The sequence below is a fragment of the Solanum stenotomum genome, chromosome 2 (genome assembly GCF_019186545.1).
Source record: "Solanum stenotomum isolate F172 chromosome 2, ASM1918654v1, whole genome shotgun sequence".
Classification (NCBI taxonomy): Eukaryota; Viridiplantae; Streptophyta; class Magnoliopsida; order Solanales; family Solanaceae; genus Solanum; species Solanum stenotomum.
Window position 1 is genome coordinate 243,648 of NC_064283.1, and position 18,030 is coordinate 261,677.

The following is an 18,030-nucleotide window of genomic DNA, read 5'->3' on the forward strand; positions in this document are numbered from 1 at the left end:
ACCCTCAAAGCTCTAGTTTATCTTTTAATGCTAAGTAATTTGCACCATTACATACGTAAATCTAAGATTACAATAAAACAAATTCTAATTAATAATAGATACATGAAAAAATCAATGGAAAACGGCACATGAAGTTTAGACAATCAAGATGAGCTAGCATTGTTAGGTGTGATATATAGTACTTGTACAAACACTATATATTTATTCATTTATATAGACATGAAATGCAAGGTAGCTACTCACTCACCTTTGGAATAATGCTCTCAATGCTTTGCCCTTGAATTGCAAATTTCTTCCTCATAGTAAATTATGATTGCCTCTCGCTTCAATACCGTTAGTGGAATTGAAAAAAATGTAGTGTTTGCTAACCACAACTGGCTATGCAAATATTCCTATTATTTTCTGCACCAGCTACTCCATCGACTCTATCTTTGATCCAAACTATTATAATCATATGAAAGCTAATTGAGTGGTAGTAATTATTAACACTCACGAAAATCATGCAACTGGTTCACTCTAACTTGCAATGCAATGTATATACTAAAATGGGGGCCTTTCATTTGCAGCATTGCCACCCCATCCAAGCAACTCAGCTGAGAATGAGTAATTATTCCCAAAAGCCATATTTCCACCTTCGCCAGTTCCAGCCTCTCCACCACCGGTTACTCCTGATGACTGTGAGGCAGCTGGCTGTACCTATTCAAATTCATACTAAGGCACTTTGGTAAAATATATACTGTATTACTATAAGGCACAATGAGAAATTTATTGAAAATATTAAGCACACGAATAATTTACAAAGCTGGATCCACTCTTATTATATAATAACAACATTACATTACAAGAGGCGTTTTAAAGGGAGTAAATTCAATTTGGTAACAGTGTTCGATTATGGATATTAATTGAAAAATCAGATATGTGAAATTCCTATATAGAAAGAGGGGGGTTTATATTTTGAACCAATTGTTTATATGAAAAAACAAGTGAAACTAGTATAGTAATAATAATATTTACAATGTGCTAGTAATTAATTAATTAATTATACCTGTGTAGTAGGGGTACCAACACCAACACCAACACCAACACCAGAAGCATTAGCATTAGCAGCAGCAGCAGCATCTTCTTCCTCCAACGGAAGTCGTTCAAATACAGCATTAGCAAAAGAGGCAGCCATTAAAACGACCGGACCTGATGCCATCAAAGGCCCTACAACGGATCCTCCAACAACTTGTCCTTGTCCACCTGACAAAAATATAGAGATTCCGCTGGAGCCAGGCGGTGCAGGCGGAGGAAGCACCGTACCTGAGAGGGATAGTATCTCGAAACGTCCGTGAAGAGTGACTACAGTTGCAGCAGGGGAAGCAGGCTGACGGATGTTGACGTTGGCAACAGTGCCGCTACCACTAAGAATACAAACACCTCTCCCTCTCCGCCTTGCGTAATTGGAGATACTTTCCATGATATCAACATCAGTAGAAACTTCAAGCACGTGAGATCGGAGTGCATTAGGCGTATCTCTGGTGACGATTATTGGAGGCTTGGGCTTATTTTTAGATCCAGGCGGACGGCCTCTAGGCCGGCGATTTGAAGAAGTTCCTGGAGCTCCGCCTCCGGAACTTGCACCAGCATCACTGTCAGATTCACCGCGGCTCAATCCCAAACTATAATTAAAATCCATCTATTCTAAATTGCAACAGATTAAAATGGTTCGACTAACAATAGTTGAGCGTCAATCTATAAATCAATCGGATCTAGTAAGTTGCAGTATTTGGCGGATCGGAAAAAAACAACCTTAGAAAATGAGTAGGGAAGCTAAATAGAAAATTAATTAGAACACGGAGTACTAGTGTAGAACGTAACTATAGCCATCATCAGGATTGATTTACAAGTAAACCAAAATGGAAAAACAGCAGCTAGCTAGCACTAGTGGTCTTTTGCCGTTTTAAGACTTGAGACAACTGGAAGTGGGTAAAAGATGCTAAATGTTGAAGAAGAAGTAAACAAGAGCAAGTTGCAAAAGAGAAAAGCAGTAGGAGGCCGAGTATTGAATAGAAACAAAAGGAGAGGAGATTTTTGAGGGCAAGTGGAGTGGGTAAATATATATATATTGGAATGGAATGGGATGTGCGGCTGCAGTCAAATCAGTCGCTGATGATGAGGTTCAACCCATTACACACCATCTTCCATCCCTAGCTAGCTAACTTTTCACCTAAGCAATGCTTCTTTTAATATCATAATAGTATTTACCTAATTAGTATTATTATTTTATATAAAATGAAGGAGGAAGTCACGATGTATCAAAACTATTTGAGTTATTAGTATATAAAATGATTAAACGTGAAATATTTTTCTTCGATCGGTTAATAATAAGTACATATGTTCGATTGATTGAAAGAGGTTAGTCATTTTGTAATTAAACAATATAATAATTAATTCAACAACCCTATCAGATGGTCATCGTCAAATCAATAAACAAATAGGAGTAATACTAATAATATTCTTTTCTATAGTAGAGTGAGTATACCACAATTCATGTGTGTGCTTTTTTCTTCTTTTAATTTTGGCTTTTATCATGTGATGCGACTTGCGAGTGAGTATTAATTCTTCCCGGCCGTAGCTATAAATCTCACTATTTGATTAATAGTAATGAGTAATAAAATAAAAGAAGAGAAGAAATGAAGTTGGCAGTTTGTTTGTGCAATGGGCTCTGTGTGTGTGTGGTGGCAGCATGACACGTATGAAGCAGACAGACAGAAGCCACGTGCGGTCAAAGTAGGCGACCGTGTGACGTGGTGTCAGCTTAACGTTATACCCACGTGGATTTTGTCGGTACTTGTTCTTTACTCGAAACTATACATACAACCCCGCACCCTTTCCTTTTTCTTTGTTTTTTTATTACTCCACTTATTATAAATAAAAAACGTTAATGGTTTCATATAACTTAACTGAAAATACATCATATCTATACACAAAGAAAGAAAGAAAGAAAGAATGTGTTGAAAATTGTAACATTTTAGTTAGTTATTCAATCTTCAGTTAATAATTAATGAGATGGAGTAGTCGGATTCTTCTATAACAAAAAAAGGAAAGGTACTAAGTACTAACTAAATGGGAAAATTAATGTCCCAGGGCCAGGGGGGATCAAATGAATGGATAGGGTCTTCTCTTACATCTCCAAAAAAAGGCAATAACATATAAACCAGAAAAGAAGTATATTAGTACTACGTACTTGAGGATGGGGATGGGAGTGGGGGTCCCTTATTATTATTATTATTTAGGTAAACATGAAATGGGAATGATGCATGCACATAATTTGAAACATATCGGGTGCCCTCCATTCCCATTATATATACTAGGTCCCTCTCTTACCATTTACCTCGCTTTTTCAGGTTTAAACTAACAAATTTTCATTTCTATAATTTTTAAATATTTAAATTTATTTTTATTAAAAAAAAATTATATTGGAACTAAGAGGGTATTACAGTCAACATACATGCAATAAAAGAAGACACAAGTAAACACGCCAACCCCAAGAGGTATGGGTTTGACAGTGACTTTCCTTTCAACCCAAAATCATAATAAGAGGTTTTTCCTTTTTTTTAATTATATCTCCAACATGTTCTTTTTATATATATAAAAATCTAATCAGCCAAACATATAAAATTACTTTTAATATTGAATAATAGTGAAAGTCAAACAAAAAACCTTTATCTATGCTATAAAATAATACTGCATGTAATCATCTTATTTAAAATTTTAAAGGATTAAGATGATACATTTTTATTTATTTTATTATATATTTTTTTATTGCCAATTATTTTTTTTAAAAAAAAACATGTAACTCTGCTCGTCTTTGGAGATTCAATTCGTGGCTTTGTAGGCCAACCAGAAATTATGACAAACGTCTTTATATATGTCACAAAGCATATTGGCTTAGGTAATATGATATAAAATTCTCAAACTTTTTATATGCGTTTTGAACATTTATTTGAGTTGAAGTGAGAAAAAATAATATTTGAAGTTGAAATTACGAAAGTTGATATGCTCCTCATGAAACGAATTGTACGGTTTATTTTATTTTGTTTTCAGGAGAATAAAAGGATATTATTATTAATGATTATAAAAGAATAAATCAGAAGTAACAATTACAATATTATTAATGCATATATAGAAAGACGACAAGTAGTCTTTTAATAAAGTATATACTAAATAATAGAGTGATGATATATGTTTGGTATATATCCACTTTAGTTAGATTATATATTTAAACAAAAAAAGTTGGGAGTAGGATATGCTTATATATATGTGTAGTGACTAGTGCCTCTTGTTTATAAAATGGACTTATTTGAGTTCCAAGCCAATCACGAAACACTCAAACTTGTTCTTTTCTCACTTAGAAAATGCCTATAAAATAAAGTAATGTTACTACTAATAAGAAATGTATATTAGGCCTTCACCAACTATAATAGCTTAGGCAATCACAGATTGCCATTTCACTCAATATAGTATAATATATAGTTATAATAATGTTAATTATATTAAACTGTGGAATCGCCGCACACTTTTGATTTATCTGGATATTTTTTTAAAGCTTATCTTATTTAATTATTTCTTCAAGCAATCACGTCCACCTCTTTTTTTTCAGACCTCTGTAAAAGTAATAGAAGCTCTTTTTTTATTTGTTAAAAGCGTATTAGGAAGGAAGCCACTAATGTCAAATATATATATATATATACCTTAAAAAGATAGTATATATTACATGCTAAATGGTATAATCGTTAAGAATAGTATGTTCTTTTTCAAAAACTTGACCAAATAAGCTATAATTAATTCTTGTCACAAACAAAAGGTATTGTTTATTACATGCTATAATTAAACATTAAAGTACATTGATTTTTTTAATTTTTTAAAAAATAAACACCTATATATGGAGTAAATAATATACTATATATTCTCGATCAACCAAATAAATCCTTATTCTGGGGCGTAAAGAAAATCTATAGTATGGCACTGTTGGGAAATTACCAAATAAGATGATATGACAGCAATATATATTATGTAATTGGGAAGTGACGTTAGCTAGCTAAGAAGAAAAGAATTAATGCCCTTAAACATTCTCAATATAAAATTTAAAAAGGATAAAGCAAGTTGCACTTAATAATTTAATAAATATCGTAGAAGTTAGATGCTCCTCTCCTGTATAATTTTGCTTCTTTGTCGGCTTGTTTTCTCAAATATTTATTCCTCTCCTTTTACCTTTTTCTCCATCATAGTAAAGTAATTAGTAGTAAAATTTAGGTTATTCTTCTTTCCTATAGAAGCATGTTTTAGGTGATATATATATTTCCATTAGCATAATACTATTGAACATCAGCTTCCATTATTATTTGCTTTACATCTACACAACTTATTCTTTCAATTGTTATTATGGGTTTAAGTTTAAGATCGATCCCTATGACCTAAGATTCCATTTTATCATCAATTCAATCTCCAATCTCTATATATACTTATATGTCTCGTTATTTCATCCGTTGAAATAGTCATGTCAATCTCACAAGTCCTCCAAGAAAACTTTAAATCAAACTAGTTTGCAGTTTCTAGATCATACGGACTTGGCTAAACTAGCATTGATCCAAGAAATTATACATTTTGTCTTTATATTACATCCAACTATCCATCTCATTTTGTAAACTTCAATCATTACGTACAACTATGGATATAAATTAAATGTTTAGAAACAAACATAACTAAATTAACCATTTAAAATGATATATCACACACAACCATCCTAGCTTTGAACAAAATTTGTGACTTCTTGTATGGATTTCTTTCATACAAAGATCTGGTGCGTCAACATATACTGAGAGAGAGAGAGAGAGAGAGAGAGAGAGAGAGTTACTCGCTCTTTTCTTGTGGCACGCCTTACTTAGCATGAGCTCAATGCACTAGGCATCCCTTTCTTTTTTTTGGACTGTTTAATTAGGACGATGGGACCATGCACAAGTCAAGATGTAACCCAAATTAGAGATGTGATAATGGCACAAGCATTAATCAGATGCACAAAAGGTCAAAGTTAGATATATATATATATAATGCGAATCTACTCATTCACTCACCTAACTGCATCAAAATTCAAAATGATTATTATCTGTTTCTTCACCCTTTTTTTCTCCAGTGTAGCTCACCTTAATTAATTGTGGTTAGGTAATTCCAGTTGTCTAATCATTCTCTCTGCATTTCCTTCAAAACTAACCATTCTGGCATAACCAGGTAATTATTGTTTACCTTTGTAACTTCTTGACCAACAACGGCTTTATGCAAAATGTGAGAGGAGACATTAATAGAACAAACTAAACATGTATTAAGCTGACATTTCCCAATCTAGCTACTAATCAGAAACAATTTTAAGCTCAAACAGTGAAACACGAAAATATAACAAATAGAAACTCAGAACAAAAAGAGCATGAAATTCCAATCTCCATAAACAAAAGGTCCATGCTTCCTCGTACAACAGGGAGTATTATAGTTCCCACGAAAGTACTTTTGTCCTAAATGGAGAATTGGACCAGATAGAACATTCAAATCAAGTTCTAGCAGAGACTGAATCATAATATACTAATCTAACATATCATCAAAAAATAAGGTCCCAACATCCAAATTCTAAGGAAAGATTATTGGGTTAAGAGAGAACAAGGAAAACCAAAGAGCAGATGTCCAAAATTTAGAGAGTCTAAAGGAAGCTATGACCAACAATTCGGGAAAACACAGAGAGCATGATTTGGCTCAAAGACAATAAACCCAATCTATCACCACCATAAACACAACATATAAGCATGTTCTTCTATCTTTGACTTCAGATATCTTCTGCAGGATTGCAAAGGAGTTCCCACCAAAAACGGCCAACAATTTCATATCAGCAAAGTGCAGGACCAGCATTCAGCAAGAATGGCCTGTCCATTATATATCTATTGTTCTCTATGACTATTAGTGATAAGCTATTTGAAGCAAGCAGAAAGAACTATGCAATTAAGAAAATCACTGAGATTCTCATTACCATAAAGTTTTTCTTTAAAAAAAAACAAACAAAAGTATACAGGCTTTCGCTCTTTGTTGAGTGTAGATTTCAAGACTCTATAAAAGCTTTTTGCAATATGGACAAGCTTTATGAAGCAACTCTATGCCAACAAAGATGGTAAACTCTAGCTCAATATTAAGAAACACACAACCACCTAACATTCATACTTCACAGGAATGATTCATTATGGAGAATCCAGAACAATACCTCGTCAGTATCACAATCGATATGGATGGTGAACTGGCAGAAATCAGATAAGTTTAAGCAAAATTATAATAATGCCACCATCGTACGCTGTCCTTTCTTCTCCATTGCACATTTTCCTATTTCTTGCTTTGTCTTAGACAGTGTGACAACATCATGGTTTCGAAAATTTAGTCAAACATCAAATTTGATTTACTGTCAATGGCAGAACTAATTGGCTAAGTAGGCATAAATGACGTGTAGCTCTCTTTTCAGCCAAGTCTGGCTACCTCGGTATCTAAAGAGTACTTGTCCTCTCTCCATTCCTTTAACTTGGGAGTTTAAGACATTCCTTTTTCACCATGATTTTATCATCTTCTTTTTCTCATATTTTAAATGCCAACTTATATGATTGCAATATCTTTTATTCTCCATCTATCCCAATTTATGCAGCACACATTCCTTTTTAGTTTCTCCAACAAGAATAACATCTTTCTATATTTAAAACAATTTAACTTTAGATTTACTATTTTACCTTAACGAAATGATTTATAGCCACTTGTTTTAGATCACAAGTTTCAAAACGCTCTAATTTTTGTTATACTCCATGCCAGGTCAAACAATGTCACATGGAGGGAATAATTCTCTAGCTTTATATTTGGAAAAAGAAAACTAATCAATTACTGCCTAACCTAGACCAACTTAATCAGTTTTACCCACAACACCGAATTAGGTGATTCTTTTTTCCAATGAAGGTAGTATTACTCTATGTAATAGAATCACTGGGTATGATTACACAATTTCCGGTTGAAAGAAGCACTCATGCACATAAATCCAATCTTATAAGATAATAAAGGAAACTTATTATGAAAATGTTTGGATGGATTCGACTTAACATAAATGGCTGAGCACAGCCCCAGAGCTTCAAAGAGAATGATACAAAAATTTGTTAAGTATAGCATTCAAGTCATTCATGTTGATAAAATAACAAAGTATAAGCAGAGAATGAAGGAGTAAATGTACGCAAAGAAATTCTAAGATAAATACATACAGAACCAGCCTGCACTCCATTAAAGTCATGTAGGATCAAAAAGGGTACATAATTTTCCAGCATCAAACCAGTCAACACTTTGAAATAAATAAGTTGGGATAGTTTCCTAAACCAGTCAAAACTTTGAAATATATCAGAAGTAAAACATTAAATCAAAACCTAAACATCTCAATACTAAGGTTATATCAAGATAAACTAAGAACGTTGAGGTCTAAGGTTGACATACCTCAGAAGTAACTAGAGGAAAATATTACAGGTACCCTTTATTGAAGTGTGTGATCGTCTCTCCAAAAGTTTAAGTTGTTAGAAAGAACCCAAATCTATTTACATAATTATGTCTCAACATACCCTTTCACGTGCAGTCGGAGTATTTTTCATGGGCCAAGCACATGGAATTTATTTTTGATAATGGGTGATGATGAGATTGAACATACGACCTCTACTTGCCTCTAATAACATGTTGAAGTGTCTAGCCATCTCATTTAAAAGTTCAAAATGTTATGACACCGTCCACCTTTATTTACTTAAATAATTATATCCCAACATCCTTCATAATTTATCTACATAAGATGTCAAATTTTAAGCATATGTATGGTAGAAGCAGAAGTGATACACTTCTAGCACTAGTTCAATAAAATGAACATGAATCCTACTACTAATAATACTTCTTAAGCAAATAAAACGTAGATATTTATTTAGATTTTTACCCTACAAGTATACGGTTCATTATCCATCAAATATAATTGGCTGTTAATGGGAACTCTTGAAGAGAAAAGGCATTGACTTCACTAAATCTCAACTAAAGCTGGCCCTCCCTACATTATGGGAAATTGAAATTGGAAATTCAAAATAGCAAGATTCTTGAAATTTGATGACCGTTAATACAAAATCCTTATGGAGTAATTAACATAAGAATAGAAGCTAGTCGAACCAATACATATAAACTTTGAACAATGAACAAAAATGTTCATGTAGCTAAGATAAAAGGAAATAAAACATCATGTTGATAAACCAGTATAATGCTATTCAAGAACCTCACCTTGAAAACAAAAAACAAAATACATGCTACATTATATCCACAAAAACTTAAAGCTTACATGATTTTCTTTTCTAGGTATAGATAATTATTTGCCCCCATAAAAAAAAAATGAGTTCAGAAGTATAATTATATAAGCTCCCTATACGCCAATGAGCAGCAGTAACTCCATAAGGATTTACAATTCCCTGAGCATTCATTATGCAAGCTAACTTACAGAATGGCATGGAATTCTCTATTCTTCAGCTCTTTTAGCTTTGTTCTTGTTACCGTATATCAATCCAGTTTCCTGCCAAAATTCATGAAATGGATAAGACCAATACTGAATACAGCACAGACAACCGTTGATGGAAATCAAAAGGGCACAGTACCTGCGGATCAGGAATGGGTTTTCGCTTTTCAACATAACGATAAGCATCTGATGCAGCCGCCTTTTCCTGTCACCCAAAAATTAAAGAAAAAAATACTACTTGTAAATTGCCCGAATTAAAGTAGACAGAGTATTCATAAAACTTGACTTATCAATTGATTGACTTGTAAATACACAAAAAAGAAATTGATAATTGAGAAATACCTGTTGCTGTCTCTTGAGTTCCTGAGATGGCTTGACCCAGAGAAAGTAAGCTAAAGTACCGGCGACAACCCAAGATGCCAAATTGCTTCCACCCCTTAAACCTCCGGTTAAGTTTCCGACAAAGGATCTAACATTACCTGCCGATTTCCTCCAACTGGCCATTCCAATTCCAATTCCAATTCCTTAACAAAAATCAGTTTGGAGCAGCAGCTCATGCAGAAATTTATGGAATCAATCCACAGTTGAATGTCTCTGGTGAATTGGGTTTAACTTAACGGCCCATCGAGTAACGGGCTCAATTGGTTTGGATTTCTACCTAGCCTGCTCCATCATCATAAATAACCAAGTTATACTTCAGCTTCAGCCCAAATTAAATCAACCTGAAAGCCCATTCCATCAGGTGCACTTTTGGTCCTCTCCCAAACTTTTGTCTATTTATTAACATCGATTTTGTCTACAATTTTAAGTATGGAATGCTCAATCGTCTTTTTATATATTTAATAGAGATAATAACTTCATGTGAGAAGAAGAGCACCTTGTTTTGTTTGGTAGAAATATTATGACATCTAAACTAAGAACACATTATAACATATGACGTTGCAAGAAAAAAAAATTATATTATTGCATGTGAAAACGACGTAATGAACCTCTCGATTTTAATTGCAATAATATTTCTACCAAACAGAACAAGGTGGTCATTCTTTACTTTTTCTCCATGTGAGAAATGGAGAATAAGACGTGAAAATAAAAAGGATCAAATTAGTGAGGGATAAGTGGTAAATATAAAACGATAATAAGAATATTTTATCTTTAAAACGTAATTTTCTGCTTCTGTTTTTTGAAAGAAAATAAAAAACTTTCTCCCAAACAAGCCATAATAATAATTATAATAGATATTCCAGTTGCCTAACAAAAGTTAGTAGGCTGTATTTTCACGTTACTAATTCATCTAATGTCCTTTTCCTTTTTCTAAAATAAGGTGGAGGGATTCAAGCAAATTGTTATTTGTATGAAAATATGATGATTAATCCGCGGCTCCGTCCAGAGATTATTGTTAATTAATTAAGAGAACTAATTAGATTTAACAACTATCTACAACAGTCTAAAGGACACGTAATTAATTAATTGTAATCCATGAACTTTGAATTTAAATTATACAACTGTACAAAAAGGTGTGTGTCACGTTGGCCCCATAAGGGACAATGATATGTTCAAAAGATTTAGTAGTTACTAGTATGTTGTATACGAGTAATCAAATCTTAAAATAAAAATTATTGGGTAGAGCACAATATTTTGTACTTAATCACGATACTCTTGGACGGATTTAAACCACCGTAGTAGATTTGGTCGTACCTGCTAATTTCAATAGCTCTAATTTTATTATTATATCTTAGATGACTATGCTGATGAATATACAGCACAACATGAGCAGTTGGAATTGGTAAAAACGAAAAACTTTGGTTCCACCAATGAATGTTCACTCCAACAAAGCAACATTGGGTCCAACACCACATGTTTGTATTATTGTCAATTATTCTTTTTCGTTTTAATTTATTTGTCATTGTTTCGATTTAATAAAAAATTTAAGAAAGAAAAATAATAATTGAATTGTAGTTTTAAATATATCACGTAAAAAATTAAACGAAAAAAAATATTTTTTTTTGAAATAGACTAAAAAGGATGATAAAATAGAAAAAAATATTAATTGAAAATGATGACAGACTAACAGATCAGAAAAGGGGCCATAGTGCTTGAACCTTCGTAGTGACACTATGATACAATGATCTATGAATTAATTTGATATAAATATTGAGTCTTTCGAATAAATCATTAACAAAGTGGAAAGAAGCAAATATCATTACGTGCATTGAACGTAGATAATGTTGGACCACTCATTTTTAGTGGGTCGGGTCCCCCTCAGGTAGGCCTTTTGCCAAACCAATGTTTAGTCAGTTGGCACTTTGTTTCCCAAATGAATATAGTTCCACTTGCCTAATCACATATAGTACCAAATCAAAACTTAGCGCTCCCATTAACACAAAATATGTTCGTAAATTACAAATTTTTAGCAGTACGTTCACGCTCTAAATTACATCAAGCACCACTCATTTGATGTCTATTCACAAGGATCAGAATAGACTACGAATACTTTTCACTTGGTACTTACACATAACAAAACTGTACAATGAAATAATAACAAATACCAAAACTTCAGAACATCCCAAAAACAACAATACACCAATGCTGGAAATTTAGACTAAATACAGACCAAAGGGGTGACAAGCAAGATTGGGGTAACAAAATGCAACTTGAATAATGCTTTAGCGGGGACGTTGAAGTAGAGTCAAACCATGTTAGCTTTGTCTACCCTGACCTCACATGGCTTGCAAAAAGTTACAGCGAAGCAGATGTGCACTGCTTGCTCCATCCCCTCCCTACCTCAGTTTCAACTTTAACTTCTTGTCTCCTACCACATATTTCAAGTTGATTTGCAAGGAACTTGCTAATAGTTTCAAGATTTTATGAGGTAACTGTGCTCATATCCCTGATTGATCTGTTATATTTCATGTGGCTTTTAACAAGTTGGCCAGATGCAATGGCAGACATCAGTGACAGCTCCCCAGCCAATACAGAACCGGCCACTATGGCTGCCAGGAGCCTTGAGTTGGATGCAGGGGATTCTCTGCATGCACCCTTAACACCGAGCAGATTCAGGCATGCCGATTGAGAAGCAAGTTGAGTCCCACCACCAACAGTACCAACCTAGACAAACCATGCTTGTTTGTCAGAATAAATATTGCATCCCAAGTAACAAAGAAATTTTTGCAGTACACAGATTTATCACATATAAAGTGTGACTTGTCACCATATTATAGCTATCAAAGTCAAATATAAACTATAGAATGAAAATTACCTCAATGCACGGCATGGTGACGGATATGTGAAGATCCTTCCCATCATTGATAGCCTCCATCATGGTAATGCAATGAGAACTCTCTATATTTTGTGCTGGATCCTGCCCAGTGGCTATGAAAATGGCAGAGACGATATTGGCAGCATGGGCATTAAACCCACCGAGAGCTCCAGCAATAGCAGAGCCGGTAAGATTCTTGATCATGTTCAGCTCTACAAGAGCAGATACAGAAGTTTTCAATACTTTCTCTACTACTTCACCAGAAATCATTGCTTCACATACAACTGACTTTCCACGCCCTTGAATCCAGTTCACAGCAGCAGGCTTCTTATCAGAACAGAAATTCCCTGCAACATGAGACAAGTAGCAGTCAGTAGAGATGCAAGAGCTTCATGAATGATTACGACAAATACAACGGCTGGCAAATAACCTTCTGTCAGAGTTCACCTAGATACATCTAGGAGCTTAATTTAGAAGCACTTGTTAAATTTTGGCACCTCAAAGCAAGAAATTTGACTTTTTGGGTTTGTGTTAATTTAGAAGCACTTGTTAAATTAGTATTAATTGCAACAAGCCATCATTGGATAAAAGTTACAATAGCTCACCTGATATACCACCTACTTCCATGTCTGGGAACTCATCCTGAAGAAACTCGAGAACGTTCTGAACACCCTTTGATACCATGTTCATTCCCATGGCATCCCCTGTGCCACAGCTGAACCTGATGTAAAGATTTCTCCCTGCAAGTGAGCACTGGATCTTCTGGAGCCTGGCAAATCTGCTCGATCTGCATCCAAATAGGAAGAATATGGAAAGTCAAGAATCTAAAAGATGAACAAGAGAATATTATAACTACTACTAACCCTCAATCTTACAGGGATCTGTATATGAACCATCATTATCCCTGCTGCTCCATTTAGACTCATTTCATTTCAATATTGATTAGATTAGGGGTTTTCTAACTCTAGAGGTTCTCTACATTTCATTCAAATCGCTGAACATACTAAGACTCCAAGTAAATACTGGATATTAGTGCAAGTATGCTAAGCATACCAACTCTTGGCCATTTTCAAAATGGATAAAATATTGCTCCCTACTAGTTGGTTTTGCTCATATGAATCTCTTGCTTTTATTGAATTCTATTTTTTGCCAAGTTTGGCATATATTCTAACAACTTATTGAGCAGTGAAGATCTAAAAAATCAAGTTCATGAAAAAAAAAATGCAGAATTAATGAACTGAAGAGTGTATACAGTAAAGCCAATATCTCATTTCTGAATAAAAAAAGTCATATTTGCCTAACAGTTATCTGATGTTGATTTAACACCAACATAATCAATAATTATAAAGATTGTATTTTTTTTTAACAGCAAGCTGCCAGGAATCTGAAGCTAATGGGGGTAAATACAGCAGTTTTCAGATAAGAAGAACAAAAAATACAACATTTTTATGGACTAAGAAAGTGACAAGATAAATTTAAAATCTGATATAGAAAGTAACGTTGGAGGAATTAAAATTTTCTGTGGAAAAGGACTTACTTGTTGAAAACCACGGCTAAGGTATCAAAATTAGCAGGTTCCTCCAAGAAGAAGAGTAATTCCGACGCCCTGCTGGCCGTCGGGAACTTCACAACGGGGGCCCTGGTCATGCCGTCCCTGAAAAGAACGCTAGTAGCTCCGCCAGAGGCATAGATAGCTTTACAACCTCTGTTAGTACTGGCAACTAAACACCCTTCTGTAGTTGCCATGGGGACGGAATATTCACATCCGTTAAGCAACAAAGGTCCAGCAATCCCGACTGGAATTTGAACGTACCCTATGGGCATCTCACAGCACTGGCCTAAAATGGACTCGTAATCAAAACCATCAAGAGGCAAACCAGCTAGAGACCTACCCGTTAGCCTCTGAACCGCTTCGCGCCGAATGGAAGCAGCTCGGTGACAATCCCCGAGCCGAGATTCGAGGGAATAAGAAGGAATATCACCAGAAACAACAGATTTGACAAGGTCTTCATCGTCTTGAGAGGGAAGAGGTGTGGGAGTATCCATGAATCTAGATACAGAAGTGGAAATGGATGAATTGAGACAAGGAGCAGGGCGGCGATCTTGGTTAAGAAGGAAGCGAGTTTCGTCTTCGTCTTCAATATCCCAGGCGTCGTGAGATGCACGTGCAATAAATGACTGTACGAAATCAATGCCAAAAAAACCGAGGAGGTAAATGAAAGAGGCAATGAGAGAGAGAATGGCAGCGAGTTCGGAGAGAGTGACGACGTGGAGAGGGGTGGAGCTGCGGATCTTATCACGCCAGCGATGGAGAAGGTAATAAGCAACGGAGAAGAAGAGAGTGAAGAAAATGGCGTTGGTTAGGTAGAGAGGGAGAGGAAGAGCATCGGAAGCTTTAGGGGCAGGGGAAGGAGATCGACGAATGGCGGCGGAAGAAGATTTTTGAGGTTGTTTTAGAAGATGGTGATTCCGGTGAGAGGGCTTGGGAGGTCTCCGACGGAGATCCATTCCGGCAGAAAAGAGAAGAAAAGCAAAAAGAAAATTGAAAAGTGGGGAACGGAGGAGCGATGTATTCGGGGAAATTGGAGAGAAGTTATAGTAATGGAGGGAGGGAGGGAGAGTAGGGACAGGTAACAGCTGAGTATATGCCTGGCACTTCGTTGGGCGCTTTTTTCTACTCTAAACTTTCTCCTAATTACTTTATTAGTAATTTAATCAAATTATATTTATGTCTATCAATATTTGTAGTAATATTTTATAGTATTGGGATGGCAATTCGAAATAAATTAATTAGAGACCATGATATTGTATACTTATTTCCTTACTTAACTAAACAAGTTTTGTCAGAATTAGAATGTGGCTGTTGTCTTTTGCGTTGGTAAATACAGTACCTAATTTGACATTACATATTATTTCATTTACCTCATTATATTCGATCGGATATGTATAATATATACAAGAATAATTTGAATTTCTCTTTCTTAAATAGTTACGGTACATTAAATTTACTTTGTTGTTACAAAATTGGGTTATATATATTTATTTATCTTTGTTGACTAATACTCACCATTTTTAACATGAATACGAAGAAAAATGAGACGTAATTTTGACTTTAACTATGCAAAATAATTTAGATTTACTGTTATTTTGCTCACCTATGCCACATGTCTATATGAGTCATCATCATAGTAATAAGTTATTTGTTGGATATTTTATAATATATAGAGATCTAAAATTGAATAGACACATCTGTTTGAGAAAGAACATTACTCTTATGAAAAGTCATATGTTCATAAAAGAACATGAACTTTATGAAAAGTCATCTGTTCATGAAAAAACATGACTCTTATAAAGAGTGATCTCTTAAGTTCTATAAATATAAAGATTCTCTAGAAGTAGTCTCAGGAAAATCTGTATGTATACCCAAGGGCTTTGCTTTATCCTTGAAGAGAAAGAGAATTGTTTGTATTTGCCCAAATATGTATATGGGCAATATCTCTTTAAAAAAAGTGATTACATGTCACAAAGCTATCGTCTTCTTCAAATTATATTTCCTACTATTTTTTTTCCTAACAATTTTAAAGAGATATTGGTTTGAAGTAGGTAAACAAGACAAGATCCTTGAATTCTTGAGGAAGTGGGGCAGTAAGAAAAAATTTATTTGAGTGATTTAAAGTATGATTCTAAGGCAGCAAGTCATGTGACAAAAGTGAGTCAACAATGAATCACGAAGGAAATGACATATATCGGGTTCTGCTTTCTTAACTTCTCTTATTATTTATTTTTGAAATTTTTTATAAATAATTTTTCATAAACGTTAGGATAAATAATTCACTTGTTATGATCTTGAAATGCATTTTAAATAAGTCTAGGAATAACATATTTGGTATGCTTATTATAAATTTGTTATTTGGGACAAAAAAAATCTATTATGGCATAATTGTGTTGCATAAAGATCATGTGAATTTTATTCTCGAGTTATGAGATTATATATGAATTCTTTATTTTGATGGATAATATCTATACTTGAAAGTTATAAAAATAATTTGAAATTAAGAGAAATGATAATTTTATTAGATTATTTTGTGTTCATTAAAGGTTGAAGACTTTGTCTTCTTATTAAATGCTCATGTGTTATGGTATTGGAATGTTATAAACTTGACAACAAGGTGATCTACTAATGTTAATTATATGTGCACACAAGTTATGAAAAGAACATTTGAAACATTTAGGGATCGTTTAGTAGGCCGCATTAGAAGAAATAGTTCATGTATTATGTATGATATTGTTTAGTACTGTGTTTGATAGAAATTTGGGCCTATATATAACTAATTCATGTATTAGTTATATATCCTATATGGTATTATATGATGTATTACTAATACTTCAATACTATATGAAGTATATTGTTACGCCCCGAGCTACCCCCCGAGACGCGGACACGGGACCTAGGACCACAAGTGACCCCAAGCTAACCCTGCTGGCATGATCATGAGCATACTAAATATAATCTGCATAATAGAAACTGTGCGGAAGCTAAATCATAAATAAATCTGAAAAATGGGGAATGCCCATATACTATAACTGAGATATATGAAAACTGATGAGTTTAATACAAAGAAGTTATTAACTCAATACTAAGCTGAATCTATCTATGTCTGAAATAAGCCTCTAAACTGACTAGAAATGTTGGGACATGCCCCAACTAGATCTAGCAAAACTGAAACTAAAGACTAAAAGCGATAAAGATAAACATGTCACTAGTCCTCGAAGAATGAGGACTCACCACTGATGCTGCTGAACTGAAGATCGAGAATCGATCTAAGCGTGATCTGGATACTGAGAACCTGAACCGACATCACGAGAAGATGTAGCGCACGTATGCGTCAGTACTTGAAAGGTACTGAGCATGCAAGATGGAGTAAAGCTGAAATAACATATAACTGAACAAAGCAATAAAACAATGAAATAATCTGGACATGATATAGATACTGAAAATACTGAATACTGAGCTAACTAATGCAATGACCAAATTTATAACATGCTGAGACTGAATACTGACTGTACTGAAATATGGTCAATGCAATAGAGTCTGACTGAACTGTGGGAGCTACTAATAACCGACATAAAACCACATGAGCTAAATGTGGAGTCCGATGTATACGCCCCATCGAGAGGACCCAATATACCCTGCCAG

The 18,030-nt window shown here is 34.3% G+C and overlaps 3 protein-coding genes across 4 annotated transcripts; all 3 read right to left on the reverse strand.

Moving 5' to 3' along the window:
• Positions 1 to 95: 95 nt before the first annotated feature.
• Positions 96 to 2,075, reverse strand: LOC125854912 (AT-hook motif nuclear-localized protein 29-like). 2 transcript variants are annotated; one of them, XM_049534513.1, is made up of 2 exons: positions 1,046 to 2,075; positions 96 to 696 (listed from the first exon to the last, which is right to left on the reverse strand). In XM_049534513.1, exons 1-2 carry the CDS (start codon positions 1,676 to 1,678, stop codon positions 541 to 543), a joined length of 789 nt encoding a protein of 262 aa, XP_049390470.1. In that variant the 5' UTR covers positions 1,679 to 2,075; the 3' UTR covers positions 96 to 540. The 2 variants fall into 2 exon arrangements, with proteins under 2 accessions (XP_049390470.1, XP_049390471.1); XM_049534514.1 differs by having other exon boundaries at positions 578 to 711.
• A 7,070-nt stretch (positions 2,076 to 9,145) lies between these two features.
• Positions 9,146 to 10,175, reverse strand: LOC125855326 (uncharacterized). The gene is made up of 3 exons (XM_049535045.1): positions 9,920 to 10,175; positions 9,717 to 9,782; positions 9,146 to 9,634 (listed from the first exon to the last, which is right to left on the reverse strand). The coding sequence occupies exons 1-3, from the start codon at positions 10,079 to 10,081 to the stop codon at positions 9,581 to 9,583; spliced, it is 282 nt and encodes a 93-aa protein (XP_049391002.1). The 5' UTR covers positions 10,082 to 10,175; the 3' UTR covers positions 9,146 to 9,580.
• Positions 10,176 to 12,070: 1,895 nt separating this feature from the next.
• LOC125856126 (3-hydroxy-3-methylglutaryl coenzyme A reductase 1-like) lies at positions 12,071 to 15,456 on the reverse strand. The gene is made up of 4 exons (XM_049535688.1): positions 14,371 to 15,456; positions 13,439 to 13,620; positions 12,834 to 13,180; positions 12,071 to 12,682 (listed from the first exon to the last, which is right to left on the reverse strand). Exons 1-4 carry the CDS (start codon positions 15,339 to 15,341, stop codon positions 12,440 to 12,442), a joined length of 1,743 nt encoding a protein of 580 aa, XP_049391645.1. The 5' UTR covers positions 15,342 to 15,456; the 3' UTR covers positions 12,071 to 12,439.
• Between the last annotated feature and the right edge of the window lie 2,574 nt (positions 15,457 to 18,030).